Source organism: Ranitomeya imitator, chromosome 2, assembly GCF_032444005.1.
Source record: "Ranitomeya imitator isolate aRanImi1 chromosome 2, aRanImi1.pri, whole genome shotgun sequence".
Taxonomy (NCBI): Eukaryota; Metazoa; Chordata; class Amphibia; order Anura; family Dendrobatidae; genus Ranitomeya; species Ranitomeya imitator.
Window position 1 is genome coordinate 555,409,820 of NC_091283.1, and position 20,146 is coordinate 555,429,965.

The window sequence follows — 20,146 nt, forward strand, 5'->3', positions numbered from 1 at the left end:
ATCTCATGTACATAGGTGCCAAATGTTGTTGTATGTCCCCCCAACCTATTCTGGGTGTTTTTATTTTTATCCCAGAAGTCGTCACAGATGTTATTTAGGTCTCCAATAATCATCAGTGGTGTCGGCCCCCATCGTTCCACTCGCTCCAAAACTTCTCTAATCTTCCTGCTTGAGTAGGGAGGCGGAACATACATAGCTGCAATACACACTCTCACTCCATACACTATACACTGTATTAGTACGTACTGACCATCTGCATCTACACAAACTTTCACCTCCTCATACTGTACTCCCGCTGGGACCAAAATTGATACACCTCTCGCATACGTTGAGAAGGTAGAGTGATATCCCTTCTGAATCCAGCGTCTATTTAAGACATTCACTTTCTCCCTTACCAAGTGCGTCTCCAGCAAACATATCATTGAGGCCCGTTGGTCTCTTGCATACTGCAAAGTCGCGGCTCGTCTGGATTTCTCCGCCAGGCCTCTCACATTCCAGCTCAAAATCTTAAAACGGCCCCCCATCAATTGGCTCATCTTCTCTAACTATATCATTATTCTTGACCATGAGCTGTCTAACGTCCCTAACCCCCCCTATCCCAACTCCCTTTCCCACCCTTCCCCTCTCACAACTAACCGTTCTGCCTCTTTTCAAGAGTGGGGCATCATCACCCATAGCGAACACTCCGATTGGCAGTACCTTCCCAACCCTCCTCCCGCCACTGTACATAGCAGAATTCCATACATTCTTTAACATGTCACAAGATTTCAACATTGATTAACCTGCAAATGCAAGAAACCTAAACAAATTTATAATACGCCGCTTACCCTTCCTCCCCCTACCCCAGCAGCCGTTATAGCATTCCCTTAACTGTAGCTGATTACAACCCAGCTCCACCCTTCAGCTTTCACATCCCATAACCCCTGAGTTGTTAATTACAAGTCTCTTTTCCAACTGACAGAGAAATAATCGCATTCAGAGTCCCCCCTCAGTTTCAGTCTCCTTTTCCTTTAAGCCTTTTAGCATTAATGTCAATCCACTGAGTAGCTTCCTCCGGCTTCTGAAAAAAGTGAATTTTGTCAAACGCCACCACCCTCAGTCTTGCTGGAAACATCATGGAGTACTGCACTCCCAACTCCCTCAGCCGTCTCTTGATACCCGTGAACATCATCCGTTGTTTCTGAACCAGGGCAGAATAGTCTGGGTAAATCGCAATTCTTTGGCCTTCAACTGTCAGATCCGTCATATCTCTAGCCTTCCTCAGGATAATGTCTCTGTCTCTGTAATTTAGGATTTTGGCGAGCATGGTACGGGGATTCGCTCCAGGGACAGGTGGTTTCGGTGGGACCCTATGCGCTCTCTCCACCACGAACACTTTTGTCAGCACCGTATCTCCAAAAGTCTCTAACAGCCATTTTTCAATATACTCAGTTGGATTCCTTCCTTCAGCTTTTTCAGGGATGCCCACTATGCGTATATTATTTCTTCTGGACCTATTCTCAAGATCCTCATTTTTTGCCGCCAATTCAGCTATTGCTTGAGTGAACTTCTTCTCAGCCTTTTGCAGCTGCACTATATGATCTTCTGCAGTGCTCACTCTCTCCTCTACCTCCCCCACACGTTTGTCAATCTTCTGCATGGCTGCGTTTATCTGGGCTGTGTCCCCCTTAACCTCCTGTATCTGTTGGGTCAGAGACTGTTTACATGAAGAAACCAATGCAAAAACGTCTCTCAGGGTAGGCTCAGCTTCTGGCGCCATGTCCTCAGATCCCCCTACTGCCACCGCCATATTGTTCTCCTGTCTCCCCTGTTGTACCTCATGCTCTCCTGCTGAGTTCTCTTCCTCCTCCTCTGTATCAGCTCCGGTTTCCTCCTCTGCAGCCTCCACTCTTACAAACTGCTGAAGCTTTGCCGCCACCTCCATGCGTTTCTTACATGCGGAGTTCTCTTTATCCGCCTTCTCCCTTGCATCGGCGCCATCTTGGCTTGCGCCTGCATCCCCGGCTCCCGCGTCCTTCTGCCTTCTCCTAGTCATTCTCTCCGTTCACGGAGCTACTGCTCAGCACCGCCGAGCTCTCTGGGTCACCCCGCAGCCGGTAAGCCTCCCCTGGAGCCGTTCAGCAGCGGCTATACAGGATTTTATAATGCACAGCAGCGGGAACTCTCTGCCGCACGTCCGCTCACATGGACACTCAGGCCACGCCCTTTGTCTCATACTTTATTATTTGTTTTATCATTTTATCTGTTTGTAATTCGCGAAATATGTTAATTATTTACTTTTTACTAAAATATTAGATACAGAAGATAAGTGACCAGCTGATGGATCAACACGGTTTATACTTAAAGGCACTCAGGGACATAGCAGGGACTAGCCCATGAAAGGAGCATCACTGATGACTCTTCATTTCAGGGACAATGACTGCAACCTCTGCCCCCTGATCATGCTTCGTTTGAGTATCCAGCATGCACTGGCGATACTCAAATGTCATCAGACCGGAAATAGAAAAAAATACAACAACTATTAGACAATTCTGTTAGGGAACAGTTGGGTATTTTTAAAGCAAGTATAATAGAAAATAGCTTAGATTATGTGACTAAATAGATAGTGAGTTAGGAGAAAAATGCATAGCCTTTGGACCACCCCTTTAAGTTAAAATAAATAAATACTTGTCCCCAAAGGAGGATAACTCCTTTAAGCATTGGCTCTAAATGGATCATATTGAATAACAATTAAAAATAAACTAACAATCATCATTTTAAATGCTGTAGATGAATGAGGGAGTCAAATATAATTTGTTATGATATAATAATCATTTTTGAAAATTCCTAATTTGTTGTTCTTTATCAAGTGTAACCTGAAAGATTATGGAAGACATGTGCATTCCAATTTACTCACTTTTACAATGTAAATTCTCACAAGCACTTTCACGGGGCGATTCCTTGGGACACCCTTCATTATCTGGAACTCTTCAGTGACCTCACTTGCAGGGTAGACATAGAAAGAACCCTAGAAAACATAATTACGTAAAAATGTATCATATATCAAAGCCATATCATATTTCATATTGACTGGCAGCTAAATGTACCTTGTATTTTCCCATAAAGTTATCTTCATCATCACCATCTTCATCATCGAATGCCTTGCCCCGATGCAGAGGAAATACATATAGCCAATCTTCAAACTTGTCAAATTCATTCTCAAGTTCTCCTTTATAAATCTGCAAAAAAAATCACTCAGTTATTAAAAAATATTAAAATTTGAGAGTCCTCATGGATGGATACCTTTTAATGGCCCTTTAAGGGCTCATTTCCACTTGCGATGAAATTGGACGAATGTAATCTGATTAAAAATCGGATTGAATTTGGACCAATGTTATTCTATCATTGTGTGTTTATCTACATTTTTTTCCAGCTCGGGAGTCAGAACGGATCACGATTGGACTGGAAAAAACTCACAGCATGCTGCGATTGTAATCAGAAATCGGATTGCATCCCGCAATAGAAGTCAATGGGTGCGAGAAAAAAATTGCACAGCACGCAGACCATGCGTGTGCTGTCCGATTTTTACACACTGATCTCCTTCGAAAAGCCGGTAGGACATGTGCTGCGTACAGTAAAATCGCAGAGTGACAGGTTAGAATAGAATAGATAGAATACATATACACACATAGAATACATAGATATATAGATATCAGGGACACACACACATATATACTGTATATGGATATATAATAGATAGATAGATAGATAGATAGATAGATAGATAGATAGATAGATAGATAGATAGATAGAAGAAAAGCCGGCAATTCATCTGACGTGTACTGTAAAATCGCTGCAGGAGCCGACAGGATAGATGAGATGGATTACATACAGTATATACACATAGAATATATATATATATATATATATATATATATATACTGTATATAGATGTCAGTGATAAATAAAATTAGTACAGTGTGTGTGCAGCTTACTGTACATGTATTAAATTCATAAAAGATTATTTTTCTGAAAAAAAATGGTGTGGGCTCCAGCGCAATTTTTGTAACCAGCAGAGGGAAAGTTGATGGCTGGGGGCCGATATTTATGGCCTGGGAAGGAAGGTAATACCTATGAAGCTTCCCAGGCTATTAATATCAGCTCACAGCTGTAAAATTAGCCTGTACTGGTTATTAAAATGGGGGACTCCCAAAAAAATGATGTGGGGTCCCTCTATAATTAATAACCAGCAAAGGCTATACAGACAGCTGCGAGCTGATATTAATAGCCTAGGAAGAGGCGATGGATACTGGTCCCCCCAGACTAGAAACATCATCTCTCAGCCACCCCAGAAAAGGAGCATCTACAAGATGCCCCAATTCTGGCACTTAGCCTCACTCTTCCCACTTGCTCTGTAGCAGTGGCAAGTGGGGTGATAGTTGGGGGGTTGATGTCACCTTTGTATTGTCAGGTGACATCAAGCCCCAAAGTTAGTAAAGGAGAGGCACCAATAAGACGTCCCCATTACTAATGAAGAAAATGGGAAAATCCAGCAACCTCAAAAGTCATAAAACTTCATATTTATTAGTAGATTTAAAACATGAAAAGGAATAATTTTAAAAAATATGATAACGGTTGATGCGTTTTGAGCTACAGTAGCTGTTGGTCATGATTAAGAGCTAGTGTAACTCGAAATGCATTGACCTTTATGGTTGTTTTTTTTCATTTTTCCATTTCACGGTGCATGGAGACTTTAGGCTGGTTTCCTGAGTAAATGGACCGTGAAGAAAATGGGAAAATCCAGCAACTGTAAAAGCCACAAAACTTCACATTTTATTAGTAGATTTAAAACACGAAAAGGAAAAATGTACTAGCTTTACTAGCACTTGCTTATTACTGTGATTTTTTTGCAACAGAGTGTTTTTGGTCTTACTGTGGTTTTTTGTGACTTCAAGTTTCTTGGTGGTGTGTGAACATGTTCCTACAGACTTGTTCACTGTGCAAGTAGCCCATGTGTTTCTGTTTCCATAATTGTTCTCTTGTGTCTACAAGACTGGGGAGTTATCCACCACTCCTTGTGGGCCATTTGCACAAAAGCTGTTCCATTCAGCGTGTCCACATGGACATTTCCTCTCTGAACCCTGCTTATACAGGTAATATACAGATGATCAGGTTTTTAAATACATCAGATAGGGATTGCATACATCAGTTAGGACTGCTCTATAAGGGTATACCTTGACGTTTGGTGGAGCAGCTTAGTATACATTTTTTGCAAAAAACGTATCAACCAAATACCCTGTTTTTTCCATCTTTTTACTAGCACTTGCTTATTACTGTGATTTTTTTGGCAACAGAGTGTTTTTGGTCTTACTGTGCTTTTTTGTGTCTTCAAGTTTCTTGGTGGTGTGTGAACATGTTCCTACAGACTTGTGCAAGTAGCCAATGTGTTTCTGTTTCCCTACTTGTCTATAGAACCTGAACTTTACATCCTGTTTTGGCTACATGGGCATGTGACAAACAGACACATATTTGTCACTGCTGCAGCCAGTATTTGACTGGTGTTGTTGACTCATGCCCATCCTAGCCAGAGGAGGAAGCAAAGAGACCAATCAGAGAATAATGCACTAGGAGAAAAGCAGCTGGAACAGGTAAACTGGGTTTGCTTTTTATCAAACCATCTTGCGTGCTTTTGTAAACAAAAATAATGGGTTAAAACCGCTTTAAAGTGAATCTGTCACCAGGTTTTTGCTATTTAAAGCTGAGAGCAGCATAATGTTGAGGCAGAGATCCTGATTCCAGGGATGTGTCACTTGCTGGGCTGTGGGCTGTAATTTCAATACAATTAGTGATTTATCAGCAGGAGATTAAGCTGCAGGACTAGATCTCATGTGCTGGCCAGTCAGGGTAATTTGTATAATCCCGCCCCCCAACACTGATTTGCAGCTTGCTGTCAATCAACAATGTACACAGGAGCTGCCAGGCAGGAGTGTGAGCGGAGTTACACACGGCCAGAAGTCTTAATACTACATCCACATCAGACAAAACAGTGATTTTATCAAAACTGCACCAAGCAGCCCAGTAAGTGACACATTGCAGAAATTAGGCTGTCTGTCTCCACATTATGCTGCTATTAGAATCCACAGCAAAACCTGCTGACAGATTCCATTTAAGTATTGTCATGTTATATCAGGGATACATTCCACCTCAATCCAACCAGGAAATCTAACATGCCAGAAGAGTAAAAGGCACCCCCAGTATTCACCTCGCAAGTTTGAGCACAGCAACATTTCAACGTTATCCTTCCACTATCTAAGACCATAGAACCCAAGCATACCTTCAAAGTGGAAATAGGTTTCCTTTTGGGTTTCACAATTTCCACTTCCACTACTTCTTCCTCGCCTGCAGCATCTATAGAGTTGATATTCATTCCATCTAAATGCAAGACGCATATAACAATATGTAAGATATTGTGTAATTACATAATTCATCGACCATCCTATCAGTACGAAGCTAGATATGACAACAACATTTGAAAAGGAAATTAACAACTTTACGGCTCACAATATTAATGTGTTTTATGTCTATAATCCTAAAAGACCTTCAAATGATCCTTTATGATCGGTTCATAAAATGGTATAAAACGGAGCTTTGTTCAGCACATCGAATGTACATGAAAAGAACACTAATTTGATGGGTTTCATACCTCCACCTTCTTCATTTTCACCTTCATCATCTTCGTCAGCTGCATCCATCTACAATAAAACAATGGATGCATACAGTATATAGTAGTAGTATCAACCTATGCAATAAGCTGGACATAGGTTATTAGATGTGTGGCACCCCTAGGGGTATTTGCCACAAAAATAGTTACTGACAGTAAGTACAAATACTAAAATAGCAAGACTGCACTACCACCTCCGGCCAGAAGGGGGAGCTCCAGAGACTCCCCTTGATCCATTCTGGTCTGAGAGAAGAAATGGCAGTTGGGCTAAGGAGCTGATGGTGAGAGGTCATACAGTTGAATCTCTAACAGCCCTGTGACTGTTACCAGGCCTAAATCACCGGCCTGAGGAGAAGAGGGATAGAGAAAAAGGACATTGTGAGAACCGGGTAGCATTAATCACTACCCAGAACAGGCGCAAAGACGGATACCGGATCCGTGGCTGTATTCATTATATATAATACAGCAACCGGAAAAACGTGAGGTGATATCAGCTTCACTAGGGTCGGATGCAGCAACAGACACAGAGTTCAGCGGTACTCCCAGAGGGGGTAAACCGATAAAAGGACTCGGGTTGCCCGTCGAACCAGGACCCGGAGGGGACAGATTGGGCCGGCAGCCAGTTCACATACAGCAGCAGGGCCACACAGAAATTGCGCACAATAAGAGGCGAAGACCCCGGCAGGGTCAAAGTAACTCAGAGTTCCCATACAGACTCCGGTGACAGGACTGGATTGTAAATTCTTTTATGTTAAAGTAAACTGGTTAAACGTTTCAGTGCCTCAGTCTTTCATTTGGACAATAGCCATCTATCCAGGATCGAGATCGTCACCGCTAGGAGAACCTGCTGCTGATCAAGTAAGTGCCTGTCCCCTCATGATACCCCTTACACTGTGCATTGCCTGAGGCCACAGCACCGGGTCAAGCCACCCGTGACATCCCCCTCAAGAGACAGACTCCATTGGTCCGGTGCTGGGTATCCCGGTCTCCTGGGCGTCACAGATGCATTTCGCTCCAAGAAAAAAACGTGTTCACTTGTTAAGGATTCTCCAGAACTGCTGAGTTCAGTGATTGGTGGCAGTGATGCCGACGTGACATTACAACTGCCGCCAAACGACATAGATTGGGGCAGTGGCGGAGACACAGGCCTAGGCTCAGGGAGGATAAATAAAGAGCTTAATATTTTAGCTTTCTGTAACTTTTTCCTATTACTTCTATGAAGAAGCAATTGGCACATACATGATCTTCCATGTCCCTTAGAGATTCATAGTATTTAGACCACCAGTCCAGCTCTTCAGGATCCGGTCGCTCTTCTTCGAGCTCTTCATCTTTGGTAATTGTTTTTCCTAAGCTCTTGAAAGGTTCCTGAAACATGGAGATAGAAATTAGCATAAATTACATAATGCACTTATAATGAGATAATGAAAAACTAGACTATGTCCCTAAACCTATATTTGTTGAATTAACCCTTGGGCAACAAGCTCCATATAAAGTGGGTTGCATCTTACCTGCACCTGAGAGTAATTGCTGAAACATTAAGAATGGAGGACAGTTGCGTCCTCAGTAATGTGATTTCGGACGCTGATGTTTTTTTTTATGACAGCCGGGGTCTAATGAAGGTCCCAGTGGCTGCCATGTTAGTACACCTATGAAATCGAATCTGTACCTTGGCTTTATTGGATATTTTATTGGAATGGTGCGTCTTATGTAAGGTTCCTGCACCTAATCTGACACTCGCCTACCACCACCTTCACTGTCTAGTGCAGCTGCTCTTGTTGGTCTCTGGCTGTTTGTGACCTGTCGGATGCTTTATCGAGTGAGCTGGAGGTCACAACTCCATACACGTCCATGAGAGCCTCGTTCTGTCTGTCAAAGACTTGCATTGAGAGGTTGTGAGGTAGCTTCTGACTTTCAGCCAGTCAGAAGGAGCGGCTACAAGATGGCCCTGCGGGACTGAAGTGGCGCTTAAAAAAGTGAAGTCAGCAGCAGCAGCTGGTGAGTATAAGACAGGGGGCAAGGACCTTAGTTTAGTAGCACCACTCCGGCACTAAAAAAAACCCCACTGAAATGGTCCTTTAACAGCTATGTTAAGTCAAAAATAACAACCTTATGGCCCTTGGAAGGCAAAGAAAAAAAATGGAATAAAAAATGGAATAAAAAATAGTCGTGTCTGAAAAGGTTCAGTACATAGATTTTGATTGAATTCATGCATGACTATATTTCAGAATGAAATTATTTAAAATATTTATATGAGTGTGTGAAGTCGCAGTACCACATGCCGAAGAGGCATCTTCCACACAATCTTAGGGCATTACGAGGGATGCATACGCAAATCAAACTATGATCAGAGTTTGATCATAATGTGATCCGCATGTCTCCAATGAGGGGAAGGTGGAGAAAAAAATGTCTCCATCTTCTCCATTCTGTCAGTCCGTGGAATTTGAACTGTACTCAGATGTCATTAGAGTTCAGTCCAATTTTTTCCTCACACTCATTGGCTTGCATGGCCTAATGCGATCAAATATCAAACTCGGGCATACAGTGATTTTTTTCCTCAGACATGTGCACAGCCCCGTAGAATAACATTGGTGCAGGTGCGATCCTATGTTTTGTCAGATTGCACGCTGACCAATAGATCGTGTGACCTTGCCTTTACAATAAGCTCTATTGGATGGAAGCTTTGTTCTTTTACCTTATTGTTTGATCATTTGTTTGTAAATCATGCCTATTTACTTGTGTATTATCTTCCATTTGTAAAATGCTATATAGTATTTATTATTATTATACTTCTCTGACGCATTTTTATGTAAAATTATATTATAAGCTATTGGTCGTACAATACCTTTACTAAGTTAAGAGGATTGAACTTTCCATCCCTTTCCTCCTGCTCCACATTGATTACTGCTGGCTGAGAATTCAACCGATGAAAGACTTTCTTCTCTGCAAAAATACAAAATCCATTGTTTCAGATTTATTAAAAGCAATGTAGTCCAGCCATGTTTCTTTATGAACTTACTTGGGTCTAAATCTATATTTGGAAAACTAAAAGTTTCTAATCTATCTTTATGTTGCTGCAGCTTTGAATTAAACCAGTGATAAGTTACAGATACTATAATGTACAGTCGCAATCAAAATACTCAAATTTATTGCAAATCAGATTTTTGGGCACAATTTCTGCTACTTTCAATAAGCCAGTCAAGAACAATGTAGATAGCTCAAAACAAGTAAGGGAGCAAGTGGCTTCTTATATTAGTTATACATCTCTGGGGAAAAAATTAAGAGACCACTGCAAAATGTTCAGTTTGTCTAATGTTTCTCTTTATAGGTATATTTTTGAGTAAAATGTAAATTGTTCTTTTATTCTATAATCTTCTGACAACATGTCTCCGAATTTCCAAGCAATACATTTTGTATTTTTTTCTGAAAAGGAGAAATGGTCAAAATTACAGGAAATAAGTGCTTTCAGACCTCAAATAATGCAAAGAAAACAAGTTCATAATCATTTAGAAACAACAATACTAATGTTTTAACTCAGGAAGAGTTCAGAAATCAATATTTTGTGGAATAACCATGATTTTTAATCACAGATTTCATGCGTCTTGGCATGCTTTCCACCAGCCTTTCAGGCTATGTGCCAACGTTGCGGATTTGTGTGCGGATTTGTGTGCGGATTTTTCCGCACCGTTTTGGAAAAATCCGCAGATAAAACACACTGCGTTTTACCTGTGTTTCACCCACGGATTTACCGTGGATTTCCTGCGTTTTTTGTGCGGATTTTACCTGCGTTTTTATACCTGCAGATTTCTATTGAGGAGCAGGTATAAAACACTGTGGAATTCGCACAAAGAATTGACATGCTGAGGAAAATAAACCGCAGAGTTTCCGCGCTGAATTTTCCGCAGCATGGGCACTGCGGATTTGGTTTTCCATAGGTTTACATGGTACTGTACAATGCTTGGAAAACTGCTGCGAATCCGCAGCGGCCAATCTGCTGCAGATCCGCAGCCAAATCCGCAACATGTGCACATGCCCTCACACTGCTTCTGGTGCAAAAAATTAAGCAGTTCTTCTTTGTTTGATGGCTTGTGACTATCCATCATCCTCTTGATTACATTCCAGAAGTTTTCAATGGGGTTCTGGAGATTGGGCTGCCCATGACAGGGTTTTGATGTGGTGGTCTCTTAATTTTTGCGAGAGCTGTATGCCACAACTCCGCTATTGGGTGATGCGGGACCAGGGGCTTTTCCCTATCCCTAACACTAGGGGGCACCCTAGCTTGCCCTATTTCCCGAGATATTTCTGAAGGAGAAGATGTTGGGTCCGACACCCTTGCCTTATCTCCTGAATCAGCCCCTGTCTGTTCCTTTCCCCCACACAGGGAAGAGGAGCGCTACTGTGCACCGCAGTATACCAACACAATGAACAAGGCAACACGAACAAGGGGTAACTGAAAATATCAGGCATACAAATATTCACTCACATATAACAGAGGAATACACCGGGGATGGAAAATGGGGAAAACCCTAAATAAGAGGAGGGAAGGGATTTATCACCATGCAAACTCCTCATATAACACCAAAAACACCTCTCCTCCAAGCCATGCAGCATAATCTAGCTCTGACATGTGTTTGAATCAAGATGCAGATTATATAGGGGATAAGAGTGGCTAACTGAGCTCAGCTGAGAGCTCAGACTCCTAGAGCTTCCAACTTGGCCGATTAACCCCTGTTCTGCCAAAAGAAATAAACACCTTTTAAAAGGAAGGTGAAGTGCTTATTTTCAGTGCAGGAGTAGGAGCAATCGGATGCTGCGATCTTCTGGCTCCTCTCTGTTGCGATAACCCTCTGACATTATATTTTTTAGTATATTCCCCTTTGTGCTGTAAATGATAATACATAAGAGCACCCATTTGCAAATAAGATGTTGTATCATAATCAAGATTTGTATTAGTTGCATAAGGTGTGCCTGATATAAAATACATCAAATACCTGGCCTGGCTAGAGGTTTGTTAACTGTGATGATTGATTACATGTTAAGCCCCCGTCACACAAAGCGAGATCGCTAGCGAGATCGCTGCTGAGTCACAAGTTTTGTGACGCAACAGCGACCTCAGTAGCGATCTCGCTATGTGTGACACGTAGCAGCGACCAGGCCCCTGCTGTGAGATCGCTGGTCGTGTCGGAATGGCCTGGACCTTTTTTTGATCGTTGAGGTCCCGCTGGGTAGCACACATTGCTGTGTTTGACACCTTACCAACGACCTCATGACAGGACGTCCCTCATTGAGGTCTGTTAATCGTCATGAAATAGCTGCCATGTGACATCGTTGTACAGGTCGCTACAGGTCGCCGCATCGCTGCTGCGTCGTTGGGGAGATCTCACAGTTTGACATCTCACCAGCGACCACATAGCGACGCAGCAACGATCCCTGACAGGTCGTATCGTTGTCGGGAACGCTTTAGCGTCGCTAAGTGTGACAGGGCCTTTAGGCATATGTCTAGTTCAAAAGCGCTCCACAAAGTTAGGAGATTAGAACATTGTTTTCCACAAAGAAAGAGCTAGGAAATGATAGTAAAGGCATTGCATGTTCCTAGAGATACAGCTGGAAGCATAGTTCATAAGATCAAAGTTAAAAGAACACTGGCTATACTACCTAGAAGAGGTAGAAAGAGTAAGTAACAAAGTAACATAGTTAGTAAGGCCGAAAAAGACATTTGTCCATCCAGTTCAGCCTATATTCCATCATAATAAATCCCCAGATCTACGTCCTTCTACAGAAGTAATCACCGGCTGCCACCAGATTCCTGAGGAGATGGTCAAAAACACTGAAGTCACAGGAAAAGACCTGAAGCAAGCTTCAGTCACAGCAGAGAGTGAAGTTTCAGTTTGCATACCAAACACCTCTACTTATCCAAAAACCCAAGAAAATTGGAACTAGTATGTTTATCCAAATAAATAAATCACAGATGTTTTGGGAATCTGTTATGTGGACCAATGTACAAAATGTAAACTTTTCAGGCCTATGGGTCAGTGGTATGTCTGGAGAAGTAAGAATGCAGCATATACTGAAAAGAACAGCCTGCCTAAAGTAAAGCATGGCAGTGTGGCGGCTTTTCTTTCTCTTACACTGTAAACCTGCAGTGTCTGAAGAGATAGATTCAGTAAAGTATCAGGAAATCCTTGGAGAAAACATCATGCTTATGTGAAGAAGCTGAAGCTTGGACATCATTGAACCTTACAACATGATAATTTTCCCCAAAACACCTCAAAATCCACCAAGACTTGTTTTCAGAAGGAATGCAGGAATATTTTGGAGTAGCCTTCACAGTTGTCTTGAATCCCATAGAAAATCTTTAGTGGGATTTTAAGAAGTTTGTAGCACACATTCCTGAGGGAAAATGAAATGAGTGCAATTGCTGAAAAGAGATAGACTAAGGCTACTTTCACACTAGCGTTTTCTGCAATCCGTCACAATGCGTCGTTTTGCAGAAAAAACGCATCCTGCAAAAGTGCTTGCAGGATGCATTTTTTCCCCATAGACTTGCATTGACGACGCATTTGCGACGGATGCGTCGTGCTTTTGCGGACCGTCGGGAGCAAAAAACGCTACATGTAATGTTTTTTGCTCCTGACGGACCGCTTTTTCCGACCGCGCATGCGCGGCCGGAACTCCGCCCCCACCTCCCCGCACCTTACAATGGGGCAGCGGATGCGCCAGAGAAATGCATCCGCTGCCTCCATTGTACAGTACGTAAAACGCTAGCGTCGGAATCTCTCCCCGACGCATTGCGACGGGGAGATTCCGACGCTAGTGTGAAAGTAGCCTAAGACACCTCAACAACACTGCCAGAAACTGGGGTTTAGCTACATACCAAGATTGCATAAATAGTGATTAAAAATGGAATTTTGTGTTGAATTTGAAGAAACAACTTATTGTGTTAGTTATGTTGAGGTATTTATATTGTTTGTAAATTTTGTTAATAAACTTACCGTAGTTTGGGTTGAATTTTTGTGACTGCACTGTATAGATGGTTGTGAAGACAAATACATTAAAAATAGCAAAGGGCTACATTTTTAGATTTTCACTGTAATGTAATTCTTACTCTTATCTTCTGTTTCTTCACTCTTCTCTTCCAATTCCTTTGGTGCAAACTTCATAAGATGAGACACCACTGCAGATCCAACCATAACAGAGCGGCCAAATGCTCGTTTTTCAACCACAAAGATACTCAGAGGTGGATGGAGATACACTTGCTCTGGAAGTTGCTGTAATTACATTGATAATATTCCACATTTTTTTCTGTTACAATTTGTCAGCCTCATAAATGTACTTCTGTGATTCTACTTATAGTACATACAGTATGTACAAAAATGTACTCACAGTTCACATATGCAATGTTCTAATTGAGAGATCCAAAAAACGCCATGTTATCTTACAAACACAGTGGCCAATTAAATATGCTTAAAATATATATAGATGAACTATTGGAACAGTTCAGGTATTTTATGTATGGCCAATGCCCTTGCAAAAAAAACAGAGAATAGAATAAACAATCTGGCAATGTTGTACTACTCACCACATCGATGCATTTCACAAGTTCAGTGAAATTGGGAAATTCTTTGCAGCTCAGTATAACCTCAGATTCCACTATTTTTCCAGCACATTCAATCCGCACCTGAGGTTGCTCAACTTCAAATAAGTTTATCCTTCGTAAATCTCGCAGTCCCCAGAAAAGAACCTAAAAATAAAAGCATGCAAATAAACGATAAATACAAGTGTGTTGAAAATGTCCATGCATATAATCTATACTTCAATTATTGTTTCCATGGTCTAACTTACTCTACATGCTAAGTGCATTCTATACAGGATACCAAATAATGCTATCATACAGTGCAGAAATAATCACGCCATACAGTACCTTAATAACACTGCTGCTTTCTTATATTACACTCCTCAACATTGAAATTGCATTACCAAGAAGGAAAAGTTTGGAATTCACAGGTTCAATAAACATGTTAATGCTACGCAATACATCTTCACTTATTCAGCCTCGAATCGAATATGAGTTTATTAAGAGTTGTCTGAGAAATGATTTGCCATAGTAAATGTACTTAGGCACTCAAATCATCAAGATCCACTGCTGACAACTCACTTTTCAATTGCTGACCAATGGCCTAGCAGATGTGCTCAAGGAGAAGGAAGTTCTAAGGACCATGCTGGCTATCGTAGCATGATTAGGCTGCTTACAGTAGCACAAGCAACTTGCGGCCTGCCGTTGTTGTGTTGAAAAATGGCTCCTGGGACATTTTTGAGAAATGGTCATACCACTGATTCCATTACGAAATCAATCTAACGCCAATCTGTTATGTGTCTGGAATGGTGAGTATAGCGGTCTGGCTACAGTAAATTACGCCATCCCACACCATAGTCTTGAGAGTAGTAGCAGTGTGATGTTGTTTTGTAAAGGCCTCTTCATGGTGTTGCCCACATGATCTCCATATGGAGGCCAAAGACTGTAATGGAGCAATAATGGATGGAATAGAGGTCTATTCTTTTGAATGATGAGTCCCACTGATGTCTTGGATACAATAATTGCCTTAATTTGGTCAACAAAACTAGGAAGCATGTTCCTTGTGCTACTGATAGAAGCTTGTGTGGCCTAATCATACCATGGCCTGCAGCTTCTCTGGATTGGCCTCCCATCAATCACATCTAGGAAATCATTGGTTGGCAATTGTAAAAGGAGCTGCCAGCAGGAGATCTTGATGATTTGGATGCCCAAGTGCAACTTTACCTTCTTGGTGTTAGAATTTCAATATTGAGGAAAGTATTTTGTTTGTGCAGGGACAAAAAGTTTAATGAATGGTGGAATTTTTCTATGCACCATCCATTTTGACTGTCTCCATATTTTAGGCTAAAGAATTATAAAAAGACAATGAAAGAAAAGTTGAAATGTATATTAGGAATAGAAACACAATTACAAAAATTGATTATATTTGAAACATTGTTTGCTTTACAGATTGATTGGTAATAATGTAATGTTTACCTCTATTCTGAATTCCTTCAGGACTGGTCGAATTCCTTCTGGAATGATGTAACGCTCCATTGTTTCATCCATAAACTCAGGTTCATTTAGTTTTGCATACTTTGGTATTGCAGGCTACAATGAATTAATAAAAGGGAAAAAATTAAGTAGTACTTGCATAGGGCAAGTAAGTGGGCAGGCAAATATATTTAGAAGACCTTTTTAACCCATTACTTGCCAAATTAAAATTTTTACAAGTACGGATTTTTCAGAAAAGGGAGTCCTAATATTCAATTAAAAATGACAATGACATGATTTCCTATTTTGAAAACATTCACTTTACAAACACAACACAAAAAAATGGACCTAATTATAAAAATTATAAAATCTTAGTTGCTAGAAGCTAAATATTAGGCGTCCCCAAAAAAGGACATTGGTAGATAATGGGTTAAAAAACTTTTCAAGAATGTAATTACTTTCTTAACTGTCATTATGATCTATTATCTTGATAATTCAATGTCAACAAATTATTGCTTATCCAAAAATACAGAATATATGCCCCTCAAAAACAAAAAATATTTTTAACTTATGGTAAGTAATGTAAATAAGTTATATATATAACATTTAATCAATATGTATAATATGCATTATGCTTAATTCTAATAATACATTATGAAGCACAGGACATTCTTAAATCTGTAGAGCAATGCTACAAAACGAGAAGCACACAATACAATTTGACTACTTATATTGCTTTTGTGTTAAAGTTTTTTTGAAATGACATCTCACGAGTTCTGTTAAGGCCCCGTCACACATAGCGAGATCGCTAGCGAGATCGCTAGCGAGATCGCTGCTGAGTCACAAGTTTTGTGACGCAACAGCGATCTCAGTAGCGATCTCGCTATGTGTGACACGTAGCAGCGATCAGGCCCCTGCTGTGAGATCGCTGGTCGTGTCGGAATGGCCTGGGCCATTTTTTGATCGTTGAGGCCCCGCTGACATCGCTGAATCAGCGTGTGTGACGCCGATTCAGCGATGTCTTCGCTGGTAACCAGGGTAAACATCGGGTTACTAAGCGCAGGGCCGCGCTTAGTAACCCGATGTTTACCCTGGTTACCATCGTTAAAGTAAAAAAACAAACGCTACATACTTACCTACCGCTGTCTGTCCCTGGCGCTGTGCTTCTCTGCTCTGGCTCTGAGCACCAGGCAGCCGGAAAGCAGAGCGGTGACGTCACCGCTCTGCTTTCCGGCCGCTGTGCTCACAGTCAGTGCAGGAAGCACAGCGCCGAGGACAGACAGCGGTAGGTAAGTATGTAGCGTTTGTTTTTTTACTTTAACGATGGTAACCAGGGTAAACATCGGGTTACTAAGCGCGTCCCTGCGCTTAGTAACCCGATGTTTACCCTGGTTACCCGGGGACTTCGGCATCGTTGAAGACAGTTTCAACGATGCCGAAGTCTTTCCCCTGATCGTTGGTCGCTGGAGAGAGCTGTCTGTGTGACAGCTCTCCAGCGACCAAACAGCGACGCTGCAGCGATCCGGATCGTTGTCGGCATCGCTGCAGCGTCGCTAAGTGTGACGGGGGCTTTATAGTCTCTTTACCTATATATCATGCTGTCTGGCTTATCTAATGAATATCCTGTAGAGTGAGGGACACAGCGTGGGTTGTTAACACTTGGGATAATCATTGATGAAGAGTGCAGCAGCCGAAGACAAGTTCCTCTTGACTATTGCTTTGCTTTGGACAGCTGCCACCTTCCAAGTTGGCTATTAAATGTCCCCAGGAGCCAATTTATAAGAGCACATAGGAACTGCTCAAGGAAACAGGATTATGACTTGGAGTCCGACATGTTAGTAGAAAGGTTTGTAGCAAAAGGATATAATAAGCAAACCCTATTAGAAACTAGAGAACAGGTTGGGAAGTGCTCATGTGCAGAATTATTGATCCAGAGGGACAAAACCAAAAATATCCATGAAGAATGGGAAATTGGCAAGATCCCAATCATTACACAGTACAATCCGAACAGCAAACTTTTACATAAAATTGTGAACAGGCATTGGAACATCTTAAGGGAGGATAAAGTAATTGGTGATCTCCTGTCTGCACGTCCCAGATTTATTTATAAAAAGGCGAACAATCTGGGTAATATAATAGCCCCCACAAGTGGCATGGTGAAAAATAGGTACAACTTTGCACCGTTAAATTGCCCCAATGGCTTCTTCCCTTGCAAAAAATGTGTACCATGTAAGAAACTGAACATAAAGAAACAAACATCCAATTCTAATAAATCAGTTACTATGGACATTCAGGACATTATTACGTGTTCCACCAAGGGAATTATTTATGGAATAACCTGCGCCTGCGGAAAACTTTATATAGGCCGCACTATAAGAGCTATGCATGTTAGAATTGGGGAACATTTAAGGAATATTACCAACAAGTTTACTGGACACCCCCTATCCATGCATTTTATGACACATCATGGGAGTTCAGTGAAGGATATTAAGGTCACGGGATTAAAAATCGTTAAAAGAGATGGACGTGGTGGCAATTTCATTCATCAGATGTCCAGGGCTGAAACAAAATGCATTTTTCAGATGAACACTTTAGTACCACACGGCTGTTGTGAATTCTGTGGCTGAGTTCACTTCTGTGGTCACAAGTGGTATTGCAGTCTCTGGGCTTCCTCCCTCAGGTGTTTTGGTGAGCTCGTTGGCTGCCTTGCTATTTAGCTCCACCTGAGTCTGTCTTCCTTGCTCCTTGTCAATGTTCCAGTGTTGGATCTGAGCTACTGCATCTTTCCTTGGGCCTGCTGCTCTGCTAGATAAGTGCTTCTAGTTTGTTTTCTGTTTTTTCTGTCCAGCTTGCTATTAACTTTTGCTGGAAGCTCTGAGAAGCAAAGGGGTGCACCGCCGTGCTGTTAGTTCGGCACGGTGGGTCTTTTTGCCCCTTTGCGTGGTTTTCGTTTTAGGGTTTTTTGTAGACTGCATAGTTCTCTTTGCTATCCTCGCTCTGTCTAGAATATCGGGCCTCACTTTGCTGAATCTATTTCATTCCTACGTTTGTCTTTTCATCTTGCTAACAGTCATTATATGTGGGGGGCTGCCTATTCCTTTGGGGTATTTCTCTGAGGTAAGTCAGGCTTGTATTTCTATCTTCAGGCTAGTCAGCTCCTCAGGCAGTGCCGAGTTGCATAGGTAGTGATAGGCGCAATCCACTGCTGCTTATAATTGTGTGAGGATAGATCAGGTACTGCAGTCTACAGAGATTCCACGTCTCAGAGCTCGTCCTATTGTTTTTGGTTATTGCCAGATCTCTGTATGTGCGCTGATTACTGCACGCTGTGTTGCCTGATTGCCAGCCATAACAGTACAAGGAGCCCGCACCAATGATTCCCAATAGAGGGAAAAAAGAAATCCTGACATCATTTTTTTTTCTTAGCTCTGTCTTCAGTCTTTTTTTTCCCCTAGACATTAGAGTGCTTCAGGACACAGCTGTGGACATGGATATTCAGGCTCTGTGCTCCTCAATGGATAATCTCGTTGTAAATGTACAAAGGATTCAAGATACTATTGATCAGAAATCGATGCTAGAACCAAGAATTCCGATTCCTGATTTGTTTTTTGGTGACAGAACTAGGTTCCTGAGCTTCAGAAATAATTGTAGGCTATTTTTGGCCTTGAAACCTCATTCTTCTGGTAATCCTATTCAACAGGTTTTGATTATTATTTCTTTTCTGCGCGGCGACCCACAGGACTGGGCGTTTTCTCTTGCGCCAGGAGACCCTGCATTGAGTAGTGTTGATGCATTTTTCCAGGCGCTGGGATTGCTTTACGATGAGCCTAATTCAGTGGATCAGGCTGAGAAAAATCTGCTGGCTTTATGCCAGGGTCAGGATGATGTAGAAGTATATTGTCAGAAATTTAGGAAGTGGTCAGTACTCACTCTGTGGAATGAATCTGCACTAGCGGCTTTGTTCAGAAAGGGTCTCTCTGAAGCTCTTAAGGATGTAATGGTGGGATTTCCTATGCCTGCTGGTTTGAATGAGTCTATGTCCTTGGCCATTCAGATCGGTCGTCGCTTGCGCGAGCGTAAATCTGTGCACCATCTGGCGGTATTGTCTGAGAGTAAACCTGAGCCTATGCAGTGCGACAGGACTATGACTAAAGTAGAACGGCAAGAACACAGACGTCTGAACAGACTGTGTTTCTATTGTGGTGATTCTACTCATGCTATTTCTAATTGTCCTAAACGCACTAGGCGGTTCGATAGCTCTGCCATTATTGGTACTGTACAGTCCAAATTCCTTTTGTCCATTACCTTAATGTGCTCTTTGTCATCGTATTCTGTCATGGCGTTTGTGGATTCAGGCGCTGCCCTGAATCTGATGGATTTGGATTATGCTAAACGTTGTGGAT

The 20,146-nt window shown here is 41.8% G+C and overlaps 1 protein-coding gene across 1 annotated transcript in view; it reads right to left on the reverse strand.

Annotated features, from left to right (window-relative positions):
* LOC138664937 (fer-1-like protein 4) overlaps positions 1-20,146 on the reverse strand; it is a 355,430-nt gene that overhangs the window by 80,009 nt on the left and 255,275 nt on the right. The window contains exons 27-35 of the mRNA XM_069751990.1: positions 15,747-15,860; positions 14,277-14,438; positions 13,803-13,965; positions 9,543-9,640; positions 7,940-8,065; positions 6,683-6,731; positions 6,314-6,411; positions 3,087-3,218; positions 2,897-3,007 (exon numbers count right to left, since the gene is read on the reverse strand). Of these exons, the coding sequence (XP_069608091.1) occupies positions 2,897-3,007; positions 3,087-3,218; positions 6,314-6,411; positions 6,683-6,731; positions 7,940-8,065; positions 9,543-9,640; positions 13,803-13,965; positions 14,277-14,438; positions 15,747-15,860 (1,053 nt within the window). The remainder of the gene's footprint in view (positions 1-2,896; positions 3,008-3,086; positions 3,219-6,313; positions 6,412-6,682; positions 6,732-7,939; positions 8,066-9,542; positions 9,641-13,802; positions 13,966-14,276; positions 14,439-15,746; positions 15,861-20,146) is intronic.